Source organism: Sminthopsis crassicaudata, chromosome 2 (genome assembly GCF_048593235.1).
Source record: "Sminthopsis crassicaudata isolate SCR6 chromosome 2, ASM4859323v1, whole genome shotgun sequence".
Lineage (NCBI taxonomy): Eukaryota > Metazoa > Chordata > Mammalia > Dasyuromorphia > Dasyuridae > Sminthopsis > Sminthopsis crassicaudata.
In genome coordinates, this window is record NC_133618.1 from 433,209,317 (window position 1) to 433,228,645 (window position 19,329).

General features: G+C 45.0%; 1 protein-coding gene across 4 annotated transcripts in view; it reads left to right on the top strand.

Annotated features, from left to right (window-relative positions):
* The window catches only part of CPLX2 (complexin 2), an 83,035-nt gene extending 64,260 nt beyond the window's left edge, over nt 1–18,775 (top strand). For 3 of the 4 annotated variants that reach the window (XM_074292165.1, XM_074292166.1, XM_074292164.1), the window contains exons 3-5: nt 5,711–5,813; nt 12,495–12,670; nt 13,461–18,775. In XM_074292165.1, the coding sequence (XP_074148266.1) occupies nt 5,783–5,813; nt 12,495–12,670; nt 13,461–13,658 (405 nt within the window). In that variant the 5' untranslated portion in view covers nt 5,711–5,782 and the 3' untranslated portion in view covers nt 13,659–18,775. Of the gene's footprint in view, nt 1–1,169; nt 1,338–5,710; nt 5,814–12,494; nt 12,671–13,460 lie in introns of those variants that run through there. The other variant, XM_074292167.1, reaches the window with a different exon arrangement.
* Nucleotides 18,776–19,329: the final 554 nt, after the last annotated feature.

Below are 19,329 nucleotides of genomic sequence, written 5' to 3' on the forward strand. Positions count from 1 at the left end.
AGTTATTCTGCATGTGAGAAGTGGGATAAAGAAATGGAAATTCGAGACAAAGAGAGGAAAATTATAGAGAAAGAGGAGAGGTAGAGAATGAGGTGAGAGAAATGCGAGAGAACAGGCATTACAGAAGGGAAGGGTGAAGAGAATGAAAAAGAAGTGAGTGAGGGATGGGAAAGAAGGATAAAAAAAATCTGGAGAGAAGGGGGAGGAAAGAAATAAAAGAGAAGGGGAGAAAAGGAGAGAGTAAAGGGGGAAAAAAGGGGAAGAGAAAGAGAGAGAGAGAGAGAGAGAGAGAGACAGACAGACAGAGAGAGAGAGAGAGAGAGAGAGAGAGAGAGAGAAGGAGGGAGGGAGAGAGGGAGGGAGAGAGGAGGAGAGAGAGAGAGAGAGAGAGACAGAGAGAGAGAGAGAGAGAGAGAGAGAGAGAGAGAGAGAGAGAGAGAGAGAGAGAGAGAGAGGAGAGAGAGAGAGAGAGAGAGAGAGAGAGAGAGAGAGAGAGAGAGGAGAGAGAGAGAGAGAGAGAGAGAGAGAGAGAGAGAGAGAGAGAGAGAGAGAGAGAAGAAGGAGGGAGGGAGAGAGAGAGAGAGAGAGAGAGAGAGAGAGAGAGAGAGAGAGAGAGAGAGAGAAGAAGGAGGGGGAGAGAGGAGGGAGAGAGAGAGAGGGAGCGAGAGAGAGATGGGAGGGAGAGGGGAGAGAAGAGAGAGAGAGAGAGACAGAGAGAGAGAGAGAGAAGGAGAGAGAGGAGAGAGAGGGAGGGGAGAGAGAGAGAGAGACAGAGAGAGAGAGAGAGAGAGAGAGAGAGAGAGAGAGGAGAGAGAGAGAGAGAGAGGAGGAGAGAGAGAGGAGAGAGAGAGAGAGGAGAGAGGAGAGAGAGTGAGAGAGAGAGAGAGAGAGAGAGAGAGGAGAGAGAGAGAAGGAGAGAGAGAGAGAGGGAGAGAGAGGAGAGAGAGAGGAGGAGAGAGAGAGAGGGAGGGAGAGAGAGAGAGAGAGGAGAGAGAGAGAGACGAGAGAGAGAGAGAGAGAGGATAGAGAGAGAGAGAGAGAGAGAGAGAGAGAGAGAGAGAGAGAGAGAGAGAGAGAGAGAGAGAGAGAGAGAGAGAGAGAGAGATTGGTTTGAATTTCCCTTTTGGAAGGGGAGAGGCAACGCGTCAGGACCAGAGTGATGGGAGGGTTTGGAGGAGGGCGTGTTTAGCCGCGGCGGCGGCAGGCTGGGCTCGGGGAGCAGAGTTGCACTTGGCCGGGACCGGAGCCGGAACGGGAGGAGGGAAGTGGAGGCGGCGGCGGCGTCTGTGGGCCAGGCGGGATCTCTGCAGTGACTGGCGGGCGTCAGGGGCAGCCAGGTCAGTGTGCACGCCGCTGGCGGGACTGGGCTGTAGAAGGGAAAGAGGTTTGGGCTTAGGGGGTGCTGACGGGACAGCTCCAGAAAAGGTTTAGAGCACTGACGGGCAGAGCAGCCCGGAAAAAACGTGAGGACATTGGATTGTGAGGTCGAGTTAGGGGCCCAGAAGAGGAGTCCTCTCTCTAAGCAGCCTCTGCCCCCCAACTCCAAACCCAATAGACTTAAGGTGGTGGGGGCCAGCATAGCATCCCTGGCCCTCGGCCGGAGCTCCGGAAAGCTGAAGAGGAGGGTCTTTCTATGAGCCACCCTTCTCGAGGAGGGAAAAGTGTCACACATACACACATACATACACACACGCACGCACACACACGAATGAGCGGGAGCGCGCGCGCGAACACACACACACACACACACACACACACACACACACACACTCCACTGAAGACCGCAAGACGGCGGGAACCTGCAACGGGTGGGGGGGGGGGGGGGCGCGGGGTGAGGAGACAGGGAGAGGAGGAGGAGGAGGAAGAGGAAAAGAGGAGTGGGAGCAACCGAGAAATGAATCTGAGCTCCCGTAATTGAGGGGCTTCCCCAGCTACTGCAAAGTTTCCTACCGACTTTGCTGCTGGACCCGAGCAGGAGTCCCTGAGATCTGGACATCTCTTGCAAGGACTAGAGAACCTCATCTTTGGGCTTGCCGGGGCTGTCTCCGGGGAGATCTGTCTCTCCTCCACCTTTCAGCTAGATATATTTATCACGTTTTCCCCCATTACCCCCCCTCCTTGCACTTGACACAGAGTAAATTCTGCCTGCCTGCATAATGGCTCCCTGCCTGCTCAGGATAACCCCCTGCAATCCATTCCCAACCACCTCCAGAAGACACACCCTCTCTCCTTTCATCCTACTCCTTGCAAAATTCCTCCTTCATTTCTCAAGTCCACCCCCTCCTTCCCTCTTCCATCCCACCCCACCATTCTCTTTCACCACAAGACAGCCCCTCTCTACCTCTCTCCAAAGACAGTCCATTCCTCTCAACCTCCAAAATACTTCTCTGCCATATTCCACTGGGACACCTGATTTCAATCTAGGTATATGAGACAGGGGAGGAAATCCTGGACAAGAAAATGTACTTGTCCCTTAAAAAGCTGAGGTGGGTACTAAAATCCAGAGTGGTAAAGATATATTCCCCAGCCCAGAAGGCATACTCTTGCCTCCAGGATAAATTACACTTCCCCCCTCTTCTCTGTGTCTTTACCTTGGAACCCCACCCTAAGCTCTGAATCCCAAATTGACCCAGAATGGGAAGGAGGGCATTCATGGACAGATACATCTCTTGGTGGCTCTGCTGCTGCCTTTGGACTGGGATCTTATGGATGATGAGCAATAGTGGAATCTGGAAAACCTAGATTAAAATCCCAATTCCACACTTGCTAGTTGTGTGACCTTAGACAAGTCATTCAATTTCTCTGAGCTTCACTCTCTATGTCTGAAAAATGAAGATAACACTTGCACTACTTATCTCATGGAATTGTTGTGAGGAAAGCCTTTAGAAAAGCTATAGAAATTGGAGCTATTTTTAAAAATAAATTTTTGAAGAGCCCTCTAGCAAAAAGGTATCAATAAAATACTTAGTGATCCTAGGTTGTGAAGAGCATTTGTGTGCTTGTTTGGAGTGTGTAGGAAATCTCACTCCAAAGCAGAGCAACTTTTCCAGGCCTTGGCTTCCCCATCTGTAAAATCAGATGGGGAAAAAAAACAGAATGAAAATTCTGTTGAATGATATAATTTCTAAGATCATTTCCAATTTCCAATCCTCTTATTTGACCTAGGGTTACAAAATTTAAAGTTAAAAGCAATTGAAATATCATTCTAGGCCAATTATTTTATATATTAGAAAGCCATGTCCTAAGAGGACAATTAATTTGTCCAAGGTCACAAAGCTAGTGATAGAAGGAGGAACACCTCCTAATCCTGCTGCCATCATCATCACTAACTCCCTTAGCTCCTGGGCTCTACTTGAGGGAATAATAGGATGAGGACTCTACATGAGAGGATAATGTGATGGGAGACCTAGTGAAATGGCTTTGTGTTGCTCAAATTGAGAGAATCAAGTCCAGATCTTGACCCTGGCAGGTTCGAAAAAACCCAGGAGAGACAGTAAAAGAGGCCCCCTGGTGGCATCAAATATAAATATGTGTGTATTGCTCTATGAAAACATATATATATACAAAAACCTTCAGACTCAAACATAGCCAGAGGATTATAGGGATTCATTCATAGATTCACACATAATATATGCACTCAGACACACAAACACACAAATATATATAAATATTGAGATTTGCATACACAAAGACCTTTAAATACAGGCACATGCATGTAGCTATTGTTATAGTCATTCTGCTGGGTCTTTGCTATCATTTGCTTAGCTTTAAAGTGAGTATTTGACCATCAGGAATGTTCATGTCCTACTCCAATCTCCCTCCCTTCCTACTGCTGCTGCCACAATAAATGTTTGTCACTGGTTCACTAGCCCCTCAGGGTTCACTCCTTCAACCCTATCTTAGAATGAATGCAGAATTTCCTACTTTTCCTCCATATCCATCAGAGTTCTAGAACCCATTTTTCTGTATCTGCCTGTGCTTTTATGTAATCCACACATCTGTGTCTATGTGTATGTTTGTATGAGCATGTACATGACTGGGCATCTGCGAGAGAAGATATCCAAGCACACATATTTAGATGACTCTGTGGATGTGCATTGTGTATAGATGTGAGTCTAATGCTGCATCTATGTTTTTACCCAGCCCTGAGTCCCTGTCCCTGATCATAAGGATAGCATTTGGTGTGGCCAGTAATTACTAAGGGGTCAGCAAGAGCCTACTGTAAGGATCCAGGGTCTCCCTCACCAGTGATTTCAAAGATATCCTTTAGACTTCAGGTCTCTACTCAAACCCTTGCAGTTTCCTCTCTCCCTTGCCATCTGTGCAGTGATTCTGCCCCCATAAGAGTATAATATCAGGATTTTGGAGTCAAAAGAGCCCTCAGAAATCATCTAGTCCAGTTCCCTTATTTTACAGATGGGGAATCTGTGACCTAGAGAGGGAAACTGAACTGCCCAAAGTCACAAGATGAATCATGACAGAGCACAGGTCTCTTTCTCCTGTCCTCCTTCTAGAGTGAAAGCAGACAAGACTTCTGAAGACCCAGAAAAGAGAAAAAGGTTTGAGCACCTTATTCCATATTTTTAGAACATGAGGAGACCTCAAAGGTCACATTGTAGACCTCCCACCTCTTATAGGAATCCTAGTTACCCAGAAGGGGGTCATCTTAGAAACTTCCAGGAACATGGAATCCACTGACTCTCCAAGATCCCATTCTACCATAAGACATCTAATTGTTAAGGAATACATTGTATCTTTATACCTAATTTAGATCTGTCTCCTTGTGGCTTCTCCCAATTTCTCTTCTTTATACCTTCAGGATCTAAGCAAAATGAATTAGACTCTTCTGTTAAGATAGCTCTTCAGCTATGGAAAAGACTGGAATGACATATGTCATGCAGAAGAGATGTATAAATGGGAGGATTCCAATAATAAATCATATTTCTGTAGCACTTAACACTAGAAAGAGCTTTCCCTTCTTTATAGCCTTATAAGTTAGGAAGGAGAAGCACCATTATTCCCATTTTGCAGATCAGGAATCTAAGAAGAAGCAACCAGATAAGAGTCATATTGTAGTAAAGAGTAAAGTCAGGATTGGATTTCAAGTCCAGGGTCTTTTCTACTACACAGCTGTTTCCATGAACCCCAGGGAATGGCATATACTCTGAGGTAGAAAGAACAATTTGAGTCCTCAATTGCTGAACTGAATCCCTCAATTGCTTAATACATTATTAAAAAGCATGAGACTTGAATACCAGAGATTTGGATTTGGATCCCAGTACTGACAGCAGTGTCCAGCTTAGGTTTGGATCTCAGTTCTTACCTTCCCCCCTCCACATCCATCAGACCTCTAGAACCCTGTGCCTTTTTGCAATACATACATCTGTGTGACTTATCTATGAATATGTTTGCATGAGCATGTACATGATGGGGTCAAACTTAGTCTTTAGTAAGTTATTTTACTTCTTTGGGGACCAATTTACTCATTTTTGAAATGAAGACAACAATCCTTATATTACCTATCTCACAAGGTTGCTGTCATTTAAGGAAAGCACTTTGGCAAATCTTAAATTACTGTAGAATTGGAGGTGGAAGTGATTATTATTTCTGAACTGTGTATTTCTGTGGAAATTGTCTTCTGCTACTCTTGTCTATCCCTCCTGCCCAAAAATAACATTTGTACCTAACCAGGATAATTTTTCCTTTCTAGGTGGCAGTCCTACTACAAGCCTTGGATGAAAATTCTGCTGCTAGTTAGAGTGCATTAATTGAAGTAACAATCATGGACTTTGTTATGAAGCAAGCCCTTGGGGGTGAGTCATACAATTATAGAACATAAAACGCCAATGTTGCAAAAGACTTTATAATACAGATTGTAAGAGCTAAAGAGGGGAGGAGCTTCCAATATAGCCTGTTGAAGCTTCAAGGAATCTGGAAATTTTTAGGGTCTCTCACTTTACTGAAGGGAAACTGAGGCCCAAAGAACAAATATGATTTGACCAAAAAGCATAGAGCAATTAGTAGCAGAGCTAGACTAGAATATACATTATCTGACTTCTAGCTCTCCTAATCTATCTACTTGCTATTATAATATATATATATATATATATGTATATATATATATATAGAGAGAGAGAGAGAGAGAGAGAGATGTATATCTAATAAACATTTATTAAATACAAATCATATACTGGACATTATGCTGGGTGCTGGAGTTGAAACACTATCTCTGCCTCAAGGAGTTTATGGGGGCAGGGAACAAAGGAATACTGCATATAAATGAGGACAGTTTGGCATGACTTATTCTTAGTAAATCTATGTTGGCCCTTTGTGATTATTGAATTCTTTTTTAAATGTTCACAAACCATCTATTTAATAATCCAGACTTGATTTTTTCCTGAAATGACCATCTGGTTTATTGTTCTGTAGCTACTGAAAGCCACCATTTTCTCCAATTATTATAAAGCAAAGCCACATTTGCCCATCTCTATTGGCACCTCTCCCATTTTTCATGATTGCTCAAAGCTCATGAATAATGCTACCTTACATTGATAAACTCCTTCAGTCCTTTGCAATATAACTCACCTGGGCCTGAAGGCTGCAACACATTCAGAGCTGTTGGATGCTTGATTCTTATGTCCTCCTCTATCTTGGACTACAATTTCCTCTTTATATTGTTTTGTTCAGGCTTTTATCATCTCTAGTCTGAAATACTTAAGAACTAACTGTTCTCCCTTCTTCTAGCCTCATCTCTCCTCATCCTCCATGTAGTTACCAAAGTTATTTTCCTCCACTGCTCAATTTCCATGGCTCCCTTTTGCCTTGAGTATGAAATGCAAACTTTTCAAATTTATATATAAAGTTTTTCACAATCTATCTTTCCAAGTATGTCAATATCCTGCTTTTTAATGCATTTACATTCAATCAACAATTAACAATCATTTAAATGCAAAGACAAAAATTAAATAGTCCCTGCTTTTATGCAGCTTAATTTCTAGCTAGAGTGAGAACATACACATATATAAGTATATGCAAAATAAATACCAGATATTTTTTTTGGTGGGGAAAACTCTAGCATGGAGGTTCTAGCAAGCTCTAGAGAGGAGTTGGGGCAGCTAGGTGGCCCAGTGAATAGAGCATCAGCCCTGAAGTCAGGAGCACCTGAGTTCATATCTGGTCTTGGACACTTAACACTTCCTATCTATGTGACCCTGGGCAAGTCACAACCCCAATTGCAAAACAATTGGAGCAAAGAAAGGACAGAGAGAGAGGGAGAGGGAGAGAAAGAAGGAGAAGGAGAGGGAGAAAGAGGAGGAGGAGGAGGAGGAGGAAGAGGAAGAAAAGGAAGAGGAGGAGGAGGAAAGATGTCAAGTAGAATGTGGTAAAGTCATTTGAGTTTTGAATGAAATTAGGCAAAGGAAAGGAAAAAGTGAATTCCAGGTAGGAGTGTTGAGATTGGGAAGGAGGACACCAAAAGTTTGGAGTCCCACACTGGTATCATAAGGTGTCTCAAAAGAATTTGCAGGCTTGAACCCATCTCCTAGTCAAGGGGCAAAGTTTTATTGCAATATAACACCATTACAAAGTGGACTGAATTGTAAGGGAATTCAGTAAAGAAACAGAAGCAAGGAGATACACTTATACAGCTTTAAATCATAGATATGCTAATTCTATGCTCAAAGGTAAGGTTAGGGAGTAGTCTTCAGATGAATTGAGGGTGGTCTCCAAAATTTGATTATCACTGACCAGATCATCAGTCATCAGTGAACTAAGAAGTAATCTATTCAGAATCAGATAGACTAGGCAAGGAGTTTCCTGAGGCAAATTCTAAAACCAAAAAATCTAGGATTTTCTGACTCACTGCCAGAACAGAGAGCCCAGCCAAAGGTCAGGGGACCACAAAATTATATGGTGACAACTGGTGCAAAGGGAAGGCTTCACTCCCTCTAAGGAGGCCTGCTTGCTACTTCACAAACTCAACATTGTATCTCCTATCACCAAGTTTTTTTAATACATTGTCTGGACGTGTATTCCTTCTTCTCCTCTGAGTATCTCTAGTTTTTTTCAAGATTTTTCCAAGATTCAACTAAAATGACAATCCTTATACAAAGCCTTTTTGGAAGCTTCTTGAACAATCTATGGCTTAAATCTATTGGGAATTCCATACAGAGAGAAGAGGAGGCAGGGATGGCTATCATTAATAAAAGGCTGATATCCATATTCATTGACTCTGCCAAACTATCCCCTAAAAAGTCTATGACCTATAAAAAGTGATATTCAAGGACCCTGTATATTATAGGGTAGCAATTCTCATTCCTATTTCAAGGATGAGGAATAGCTCCCTTTTTATAAGATCTTTCATCCATGACCTATGAAATTATATATACATGTCTCTTTCTGTGAATTCCAGGGGACCAACAGAAATGCCCAGAGTCGGTGGGGCATACTTAATTGAATAGAACTTATAAATTGTGAGATCTAGGAAAGTGTGTGTGTGTGTGTGTGTGTGTGTGTGTGTGTGTGTGTGTGTGTAAAAGAGAAAGAGAGAGAGACTCTATTAAGATGTCATACTTTTGGTTCTAGTTACAAATTAGACACTTTGGTCTGTCACACATTTTGATAATTGGAATGGACCTCAGTGGCCATCTAGTTAAATTCATATCCACAAAGGACTCCTTACTATAAAATCTTCAACAAGTGATTGTCCAATCTTTGCTTAAAGATTTTCAAGGAAGAACCTCCTACTAATTTTCTAGGCAATTCATTTCATTCCTGGACAGTTTTCATTTAGTTTTTTTTTTTGTTGTTGTTGTTGTTTGTTTGTTTGTTTTGGGGGGGGGGGAGTTGTTTTGTTTTGTTTTTCTGATAATCAAGACAGAATTTACTTCTTTGTAACTTCCCTCCTGTGCTTTTTGTTCTGCCCTCTGGGTCAAACAGAACAACTATAGTCCCTTCTCCACATAATAGACTTCCTTTTAAATACTGGAAGACAGCTATCATATCTCCGCTGCTCCCCACTACCCCCACTCCCGAGTTTTCTCTTCTCCATGCAAGCCTAGTTTTTTCAAGAGATTCTCATATGGACTCAAGGTCCTTCACCATTCTGACTGCCCTCTTCTGAACATTTCAGTTTATCAGTCCCCTTAAACCAGGCTCCCAGAAATGCATACAATACTCCAAATGAGATTTGATGAATACAGAAAATAGAGGAACTATCTCTTACCTATTCCTAGAATTTGTGCCCCTTCTACTGCAGCCTAAAATGACATTAGCTTTTCTGGTTGCCATACTACACTGCTAATTCATATTGAGATTACAATCCACTAAACCCCTCAGAGCATTTTCAGAATATCTGTTGTCTATCCATGGTTCCCTCCTTCATACTTATGTAATCATGAGTTTGTTCTCTGGTGCAAAACCTTGCTTTTGTCCCTAATTGAACTTTATCTCAACTAGATTGAACCCAATGCTCTAGTCCAAGAGCTAAGGTAACTTTGAATCCTAACTCTTGCCATCCACTGTTAGCTGTTTCTCGCAGCTCAGCTTGGTGTCTTTTGCAAATTTGATGAGCATACTATGCTTTTATTCAAGTCATTGACAAAAGCATAAAGACAAACATGAATCCTCAGTCAGTAGCCATTTTGCTTATAAATCAAAATTGGGAAGCAGGATTGTGTTGTGGATTTGAAGTCGGAAGATTTGATTACCAATGTGATCTTGAGTAAGTCACATCTTTCCACTGGACCTCAGTTTCTTCATCTAGCTATAAAATGAAGAGGTTGGAAGAGATGATCTCAAAAGTCCTTTCCAGTTGTTTATCCCATGATCCACCTGATTGTTAATGCTCTCTATCCTCTGGAATTTCATATTTACTCATCCATGGATATGTTGTATTCCTCCTCTACCTCAACCCAAATATAAACTCCTTGAGAACAGGGGTTGTTTCACTCTTGACATTCCATTTACAGAACCTAGCATACTACCGTTTAAAGAGTCACTTAATGTTTGTTGAACTGAGTTGAACTGTTTTCTCTGCTTCCCAATTTGAAAACCATGCTTCTTGCTGTAAAAGATGATAAAAGAATTGAATTCTTTGTTCAATTCCCTTATCATCTCTTAGCATTATACCATCTTTTATAAACATCCCTAAATACAGCATTTTTTAATCAATCTTAGTATTTTCTGGGTTTGAATCTTCCTAACCCTATTTTTATCAATTCCCATGCAATAATGGAAACCTGGGCAAGAAAAGGGACCAAGCCCTTTGTGATTTAATTGTAGAAAGATTCAAGTCAGGATAATTGAATTCAAGCCCCAAGCTCTTTGACACTGGACAGGTTGGTCCCTTTTCCTGTCCCTTAATTTCTTCATGAGAAGGTTGGTATGGATAATGTCTAAAGACCTTTCCAGTTCTGTCAATAATTCTCTAAATCTATTTCTTTGTGAATTAGAATGTATATAACTACTGTCATTTTGATAGTCATTTTCCTTACTGACTGGCTCATGATGCTTTTAATTATGGCCCCTTCTCTCTTCTTCTGCCATCAAAGCTTACCTGACTTGACCTGATCTGTCCTGAATGTCTCCTCAATTTACTTAAATACAGAAATTTGATGGTGTTTTTTTCCTTTAAAAGCAAGAAGGTAGAATACAACAAATATGCAGAGCACAGAACTACCATTTTACTGAGCCCAGTAACCACAGCATAACAGCATTTCAGGGCCTTAAGGAATCTTAGAACATAAAATATCAAAATAGAAGAGTCCTGGGCAGCTAGGTGGTGCAGTGGATAGTGCACCAGCCTTGAATTCAGGAGGACCTGAGTTCAAATCTGGTCTCAGACACTTAACACTTCCTAGCTGTGTGACCCTGGGCAAGTCACTTAACCCCAGCCTCAGGAAAAAAAAAGTAGAAGAGTCCTCAGAGATCACCTTATTTAACACTTTAAAGATGATGAAACTGAGGGCTATAGTATAATGGTAGTAATGGCAATAATTGAACCCACGTTTTCTAACAAGTTCAATATTCTCTCTACTATAGTAGGTTGCCATTCCCTCCTCCTCCAATTCCATACATAAGACCATTCCTATTCACTCCAAATTTGGAACAGTCCCCGATTCGTGGCCATCTGCCATCTTATTTTAAGGGAATCCCTACCTCCCACCCTTAGCACACTCTTCCCCTAATCCCAGCAATCATTCAACTTTCAGGTTCCATTTACCATTCAAAGCTAATGCCTTCCTGGTCGTTCTCATTTCCTTCAAGAGCCAAACCTAAGAATTACCACAATTCAGCCCTCCAAAGCCGATTTGTCACAATTTACCTCACCCTACCTGGAAATTTCTTACAAAATTAAATAAAATCCCACATTTACACATACATGCTGAAACAGTCATATTCATATTCCGTTCCTACTGGTTATATGCTTTTTTGGCCCACAAATGGAATGAGCTTCCTTAGAAAGTGGTAAAGGATAGAATAATGATTGGAAGATCTTCTGGTAAAGAAAGTCTTGATGGTAAATTTTTGGGAATAGAGATGATATTCCTGTTCAGATGGAAATTGAACTAGATGACTATTAGATTGATTGCAATACTTGGGTTCTATGAATCTATTTTTGTATTTATATTTAATAAATCTAAATTTGTCTAAGTATGAGAGCTCTCTATGGTCAGATTCTTAAGAGAGTTCCCTTTTTCCCCCTCATTAGAATAATTCATGATTATACTGTTATAATCCAATTATTGAAAATCTCTCACCCTTCTTTATACAGCCTTGTATCCCTCATTTTTAGACTTTTTTAAAAATGTTGTACATCTATGAAGAACATTCTCTTCGTTTTTACAAATTCTAAAATGACAGGGTCATTCCCTTCCAGATTTCTATCATTCCCACTCCTCCAGTCGATTTCTCTTTTTTTTTTTCTATAACAATTGTTCCTCTCCTTGTCTCTGGACCTCTGGACCTATCTTCTAACTGACTGGGGAAGCTATAATGCATGTTCACAAGAATATCACTTCTGTTTTCTCTCTCTTTCCTCTCCTGAAATAAAATGCCTTCTCCCTTCAGGTCCAAGAATCTTCTTCATACAGCTGTACAATTTTTCCAAACACATGCAGTATATTGTCTCTCCTTCTATTGGATCTGCTTTATGAAACTTCTCTCTGCTCCTTTCCTTCCTCCATCTATTCCTCCCTCTATCCTTCATTGGACCTTTTCCTCTTTCCCTATCTTCCTTCTTTCATCCTCCCATTCCTCCATTCCTTGTTCCTTCTTTTGTCCATCCTTCCCTTTAATCCTTTTCCCATATCTTCCTTCATGCTTCTTTCTAGTCTTTTTTCCTTCCATTGCTCTTTCTAGCTATCCCTCCCATTGCCCCTCTGCCCTTCTCACCTGTTGTCCTTCCATTCCTTCTTCCCTTCTCCTCTCCCATATTCACTCCTGCTCTCTCTTCCCTTGGATTAATTCTAAATTTCTTTCCTACTCCTCCATAGGGGCCACCAAAGACATGGGAAAGATGTTGGGGGGTGAGGAGGAGAAGGATCCAGATGCCCAGAAGAAGGAAGAAGAACGGCAGGAGGCCCTAAGGCAGCAGGAGGAGGAACGCAAAGCCAAGCATGCTCGCATGGAGGCAGAGCGGGAAAAGGTCCGGCAGCAAATTCGAGACAAGGTTAGTCTGTTCTTCCCACTTCCTTTCCCTTCTCCCCAGGTATTATCTTTAATAACAATCACCATCCCTCATATCAGCTCTAGCACTTTTTAGTGCTCATTTAATCTTCACAAAAAAAAAAAAAAAAAAAAAAAAAAAAAAAAAACCCTGAGAGAGGCAGGGTCAATATTAGTATTCCCATTTTATAGATATAGAAACTGAGAGTCACAGAGGGGATTAAATTTTTCCAAGGTCATATTATTAGCAGTAATTAACAGAACAGGGTTAACATCTTATTCCATTGCTCTTTTACATAAACTGGGCTGGTTCCATGGTTGTTGAGAAGAGAACATTATATATCCTCCCAGCACGGCCCACTCCCTTCTCACCCCTGTGCCTGATTATTCCTGGGGCAACATAGCCTCCTATGGAAGGTCCTTGGAGAGCAGGTTCCTAGAGGACAGAGCCTTGTCGACACCTCTTAGGCTGGCAGACATCACACCCCTTCCCCCACCAAAACTAAGGCCTTCTTTTAATTGTGAACTGCAGGATCCTGAGTGGGAATCCTGCCCCTACCACTTACCACCCCTGCCACTGACCTGGTCTGGATCTCAATTCCCTCCACTGTAAAACAAAAGGATCAAGCTAAATGATCTCTAATTCCTTTCCAATCTCTATTATTCTAATAACTAAGCCAGATTGCCAAGGGCAAAGACACAGGTGATTGGAAGAGGTGAAAATGACCAGGCAATAGGGAATGGAGGCCCTCATCATTGGGCTCCCCCTTTGCCCCTTCTTCCTCCCTGTACAGTATGGCCTGAAGAAGAAGGAAGAGAAGGAGGCTGAAGAGAAGGCTGCCTTGGAGCAGCCATGTGAGGGCAGCCTGACCCGCCCCAAGAAAGCCATTCCAGCCGGTTGTGGGGATGAGGAGGAGGAGGAGGAAGAGAGCATCCTGGACACCGTTCTCAAGTACCTACCTGGGCCTCTCCAGGACATGTTCAAGAAGTAACCCTGGCCCAACTCCATCCCATTCTCAACAGTCCCACTTTTGTTTTTAATTCATTTTTTTCCACTTTCCATTCAGTATGAATTTTGAAAGGCAAACCTCATTTGACCTCACCCCCCCACCCCCACCCCTCATGGACTGTGGGACCCAAGCCCCTCATCTTTGATCGGAAACTCCCAGGGCTCCCCACCCTGTTCAGTACTGTCCCCTGACCCACAGTGCCCTGGGCCTCTTGAGGAGCCCTAGGGAAAGAAGGCTGCTGGCCTGGGCTGAGGGCCAGAAACTAGGACCAAACCATTGATGACCTCAGGAGAGGCCCGGGATGTGCTCAAGTGGGAGGAAAGGCCTGACCACTGAGTCCCACATGCACACACTCCTCCCGAACCTCTTCCTACCAGGAACATTCCTCTTGCCTCGAGCATGATCTCCACTGCCAGAGAGAGGGGAGAGGGCAGGCCAGTGGGCCCTAGGGGAAGGACTCAGAGGAGAGGAGGGTCAGGTTGCCTATTCTTCCTCCTCTATTCCCCTAGAGATCACTGGAGCTCTAAGCCCCGCTCTAAGCCCCGTTCCCCAACCCCAATGGGTCAAAACTCCCAACACATTCCAGCCCGCCCAACAGAGCCCAAAGATGAGGGGCAAGGGACAGCTCTGACCCTTCAACAGGGGGCCCATCAGCCAATTCCAGAAAAAAGCGGAGCAGATCTCTGCCCCCTTGATATCTCCCTAGGCCTCCCCAATATCACTTCAGTTCTAGGGACTCAGCCCACCATGGTAAGAACAGCCCCTCCCAGCCTCGTCCCTCCCTGTTCCTGGCTAGACCTGGGAGTCGCAAGGAAGATCATCTGATTGTGGGAGGTATTAGTCCCCAGCCCTGTCATCACTGACCTGGACAGGCCCAGAAGTAAGTACAGGAGGATCAGAGAAGGGCCTGTGCCCTGACCAAAGGAGTTTTCTGGAGTTTTGAAGGGTCTCTGGGTAGAATTTGGGCAGGGCCCTACCAGCAAGGTTGACTCCCATTCCCACAAATATGGCAGCCTATCCTTTCCCCTGTCAGTGGAGCAGAGCTTTCCACAGGGCACTAAAGGTTGTCCCTGTGACAACACTGTACCCCGGGAAGCCTCTACCTTCCCCTCACATCCTAATGGCCACTGTGGAGCCTGATCCCTTCTCTCCTAAAAAGACATGCTGGGTCCCAGCCCGGAGTCCTTCCCCAATAGGGCAGCCCCTTCCAAATATATTAATCGCTGGAGCCATCGGGCAGCATCAGTCCTCAGCCAGAGAACACCTAGTGGAGAGGAGATGCTGCTCCATTCTTACCCCCATCCCCAGCCCATCCAGGCGCTTCCAGGGCCCTGAGCGGAAAACATGTCCAGGAGGCTCCACCGGCCCCAGAAGGGCTCCCTATAAGCAGGCTCAGGCTGAGGCACCGAGGGCAAGCTCACCCTGATCCATGGGGAAAGTCAGCCCCAGCTGAACTGCTGCCTTCTCATTCTGGCTGAGGGTCTGTCTGCCCACATGCTAAGCCCCAAAGCAGGCCTCTGTCTCTCCATCTATTGGTCCGTCTTGTGGCCAGGAAAAACCTCTCCTCTCAGATGTGCCCAGGAAGCCCTCCCCTCCCTTGCCCGCCCTCTGCCCCACGACCTCTCTGAGGACTCCGGGGCAGGGAGGCCTGGGAGTGGGAAAGCCTGTACGAGTGGGGGGGAGGCGAGATGGAGATGTGTATAGTTGGGGCGGTGTGAATGTACGTGTTATAAATATGGATGTGTATGGATGTCAGAGATGGCATGTGTGTTTGGGAGACAATTCTTTGTGTATTAGAGATGGCTTTAGAGACTACAAGAACGCTAGGGATCGGAATCTGTATATAGAGACTGTGTGGGTGGGTGTTTTAGAAAGGGTGCGCTGGAGATTGTGCGTCTGTATCACAGGCCATCTATGTTAGAGGGACGCGCGTGTGTTAGAGATTATATGTTAAAAATGGTATTGATAGAGGATGTTTATGTGTTATTACAGGTGTGTGTGCGTGTGTGTGTGTGTGTGTGTGTGTGTGTGTGTGTGTGTGTGTGTGTGTGTGTGCAGACTGGCCGGGTGACTTAGAGTGCTAGCAGGACTTGGAAATGTCTTTCCTCCCCCCTCAGACGGGCCATTCCCTGTCCACCGCCATGCCTGGAGCAGATGTGAGAGGAGACGTTTTTCCTGCAGCCCAAGACCCTCCCTCTTTCCCTAGGCCCCGGGAGCCAAGCCTTGACCGCCTCCTCCCTCACTGGATGTGATGGGGAGAACCCTGTTTGGGTCCTGGGAAGCACTGGGCAGCTCAGACTGGTCTGGGCGGCCTCGGGAACAGGACTGCCCTTTGTCCCTCAATCAGAGAAGCCATGCTGGTTACGGGGTGGGAAAGGGAGGTGCCTCAAAGAGGGTTGCTACGCCCGCCCCTCACCGCCCCACCGCCACCACCACCACTTTTCACCATCGCCCCAGTTTACAGACTGGGGTGTTTCATTTTAGAGAATTTTTCCTTTAATTTCAAAAGAGAAAGCAGCTCACGTCGTGTCTTCTCTGTCCGTTTCCAATAGTTAAAGCCATATCAGTTAGACTGCAATACTTTAAAGCTGAGGGGGAAAAAAACCATAGATTTAAGAAAACCAGAAAGGGAGTTGTGTTCATCCCCTCTCTCCTGGGGTGATCTGTCTCTCCAGCCTCCAGGTCTTCCTTTCCCCCCGACTCCCGAATTTCCCCCCTGCCTCTTTGTGCCCCAGTCTCTGGCCCCTAGGGTCATGTACTTGTGAGTGTATCCATGTATGTCTCTGTAAGGGGGGACATTTAACCCCCTCGACTGCTGTATCACCCCATTGTTGTCTCTGCTTGTCCATGGTCATTGGAGTAAGATGGTTACCCTGCAAGGTCTTATGGGGCCAAGAGGGGAAGGGTAAGCTGGGGATAAAGGGGAGCTGAGCAGAAACTGGATAGACCTTGAGCCATTTACCTCTCTTGAGAGAAAGCGAATGCTTCTTGTCATCTGTATCATCACAAGTTCCAGGGAGCAATATCAGAGGTTCCTCTGACTTCTGGGGACCAACCCCAATGTATGTATCTTCAGGAAAAGAAAGAGGACTGGGAATTCCCAGCCAAACATAGCATACAGACATGCAAGGAAAGGTCTCAAGACCCACAAAGGAATTCCCAGACACAAGTCACACAAGGAGTCGACTGACACCGAAGGGGATTCCCGGGAGTACAAATGGGTTTGAAATAAGAGGGGGGGAGAACTTTAAGAGAAAAAGAAAAGGTCTGCAAACATATGTAAAGAATTTCTGGATGCAGAAAAGGTTAGATACCTGCTAGTGGAAGGGATCCCTAGGGCCTTTAGCTTCTAGGGCCTTCCACTTTGGAGGGGACTATCTAGACTCCCAAAGTACTCCCCTTCTCCCCTCCAGGGCACAAGACTGCTGCTGTTGCAGAGGTAACCTGCCCTTGAAGGTAACTAGTTCTCCACTAAGACCTTTCCACATACATACTAGACCTCCTACAAGTTCAGGACTTAACCACTAGCTGCCCTGGGAGGCCCCATCACCCCCAAGGTGCTGGCTTCCTTGGGGACCACTCCTAAGAAACAGAAGAAAGGGGAACGACATACTCTGGGGGACTTCCCACAGAGCCGAAAAGTGTAACTCTAACTCCTGTCAGGCTCTGTCCGATCCTCACGCCCCCAGTGGGCAGGCCAAGGGGGCTCTGGAGGTGCTGTCATGTGTGCTCATGGGCCACTGGGGAAGGGGGGCCACGCACGTAGGTGCTCGGTGGGGAGACATGCGTTAGGTGCATGAGTCACGAAATGTGATGCATGTGTCTGTCACTCACTCCGACCACACAGCTGATTGTAAGCACTACCTAGAGAAGGCGTGTGATACTGGAAGGGGGTGATATATGGAGCAGTCTGCATTCAGTGCATGGACGGAGGATTGATGGATATGAGTGTGGAGACCCAGGCTAGTGGGGGGGGGGGGAGTTCATGGTACACTGCTTGGGGGCAGGGACTAGCTTGACACAAACTGATTCTAGCTTCCCTGCACAGATGAGCAATGAGGTAGAATCTGCTGACAGGGCATAGTATAGGTAAATGGGAAAAGAGAAAAAGAAAATGTGCCGCCATCCATGGAAATTTGTGGGCACTTGATAATAGAGAACGTGAAATATGCAGGATCCCCACCTGGGAAAACTCATTAGTGATTCAGGAACCAGAGAGCGCACTGGCAGAAGGGGAGGTGTAGATAGTATGCTTGCGGGAAGGAGATGCTCAGAGCGATGCAAAGGCAGAACTTGAGGGAAAGCCCTCTCTCACCCTCCTTCCCTGGCCAACAACAGTCAGCTAGGAAGGACAAATAAAGGCCCTCTTTGTCCCAACCCCCCAGACCTCCCACTTGGGTTCTTATCCGAAAGTTGCCATATCTAAGACGTGAGGTATCCGACAGATCCTGGAAATGCAGGATCCCAATGCCATACTTCCTTAGGCAATAAATCTGCCCCTGGCAACCTGATTCATGAGATCCGATACAGAGAGACAAGAGACGGAACAGCCGGGCTGATACCACACCCTGCCCTTAATCCAAGATGGAGACTCACTTCTCTAGGACTAAGTGGCTTGGGAGTGGCTCTGGCTCCAGAAACCTGGGAAGGAAAAGGACGATCTCAGGAGACGGTTTTCTAGGCAGGCGTAGCCTCTCTATTCATTGGGTCCATCTGGAAGCTGGGGGCAGGAACCTATCCCTCCATTTCTAGACCCTCTACCTCCACCTTCCCCAGAGGCCCCCATAGCCTTGGTCCCGGGGGGAAGAGGTGTGTGGTGGGGGGCCCTTAGGCCAGGCCGAGTGACCATCTTGCTTTCCATCAACCTCAGAGACAATCCAATCCCCCATCCTCTTGTGTGTAATTGTGTCCTTGTGGCCCCGCATCCCCTGAATGTGTCAGTGCCTGGGGGGAGGAGGGCTCTCCCACCCCCTGAATCTGACCTAAAGCCATGGCTGCCGCTCCCCCCATCCCCAATCCCAACTTTGTATGACGCAAAAAGCTAACTACGGATGTACAAAATCAACTGCGACCAAGAAAAGACATTGTACAGCTCTCCATCTGACTGTCTCCGTCTATTCTCTGATGATGGGAAATGGGGGTGGGAGGTGGGCACGGTCACTTAAGACAAGATTGAAAGCGGGTGAGGGAGGAGGGCACACATTCCCCAGAAAAGGAAGAAACCTCAGGAAGTGATTAAAAAGTTAAAAGGAAATTTCCCAAGACAGCAAGGAGTAATAGACCATCAAAAGTATCTGAAACCCTTTAGTCATAGATGTGACTCATTGCTGCTAGGGCCATTCGGTTCAACCTGCATCTCAACAAAATGTGCCTCTACAACATACAATATAGTTAAATTTCCTCGGTTATTATAGTACTACTCATAATATTAGTCTCTATCTATAAAGCGCCCCCCTTTATAAGATTTACAAAGTGTTTTCATCCATTATTTTATTTAGTCCTGAAAACAACCCTGTTGTGTGCTATTCTTATTTTACAAAGAATGAAACTGAGAGCCAGAGAGGTTAAATATACACATATAAATATGTTAATGTCACACTAGGAGTATCTTAGGCAAGATTTGAACTTGGGTTTTTCTGACAGCCATTACAAT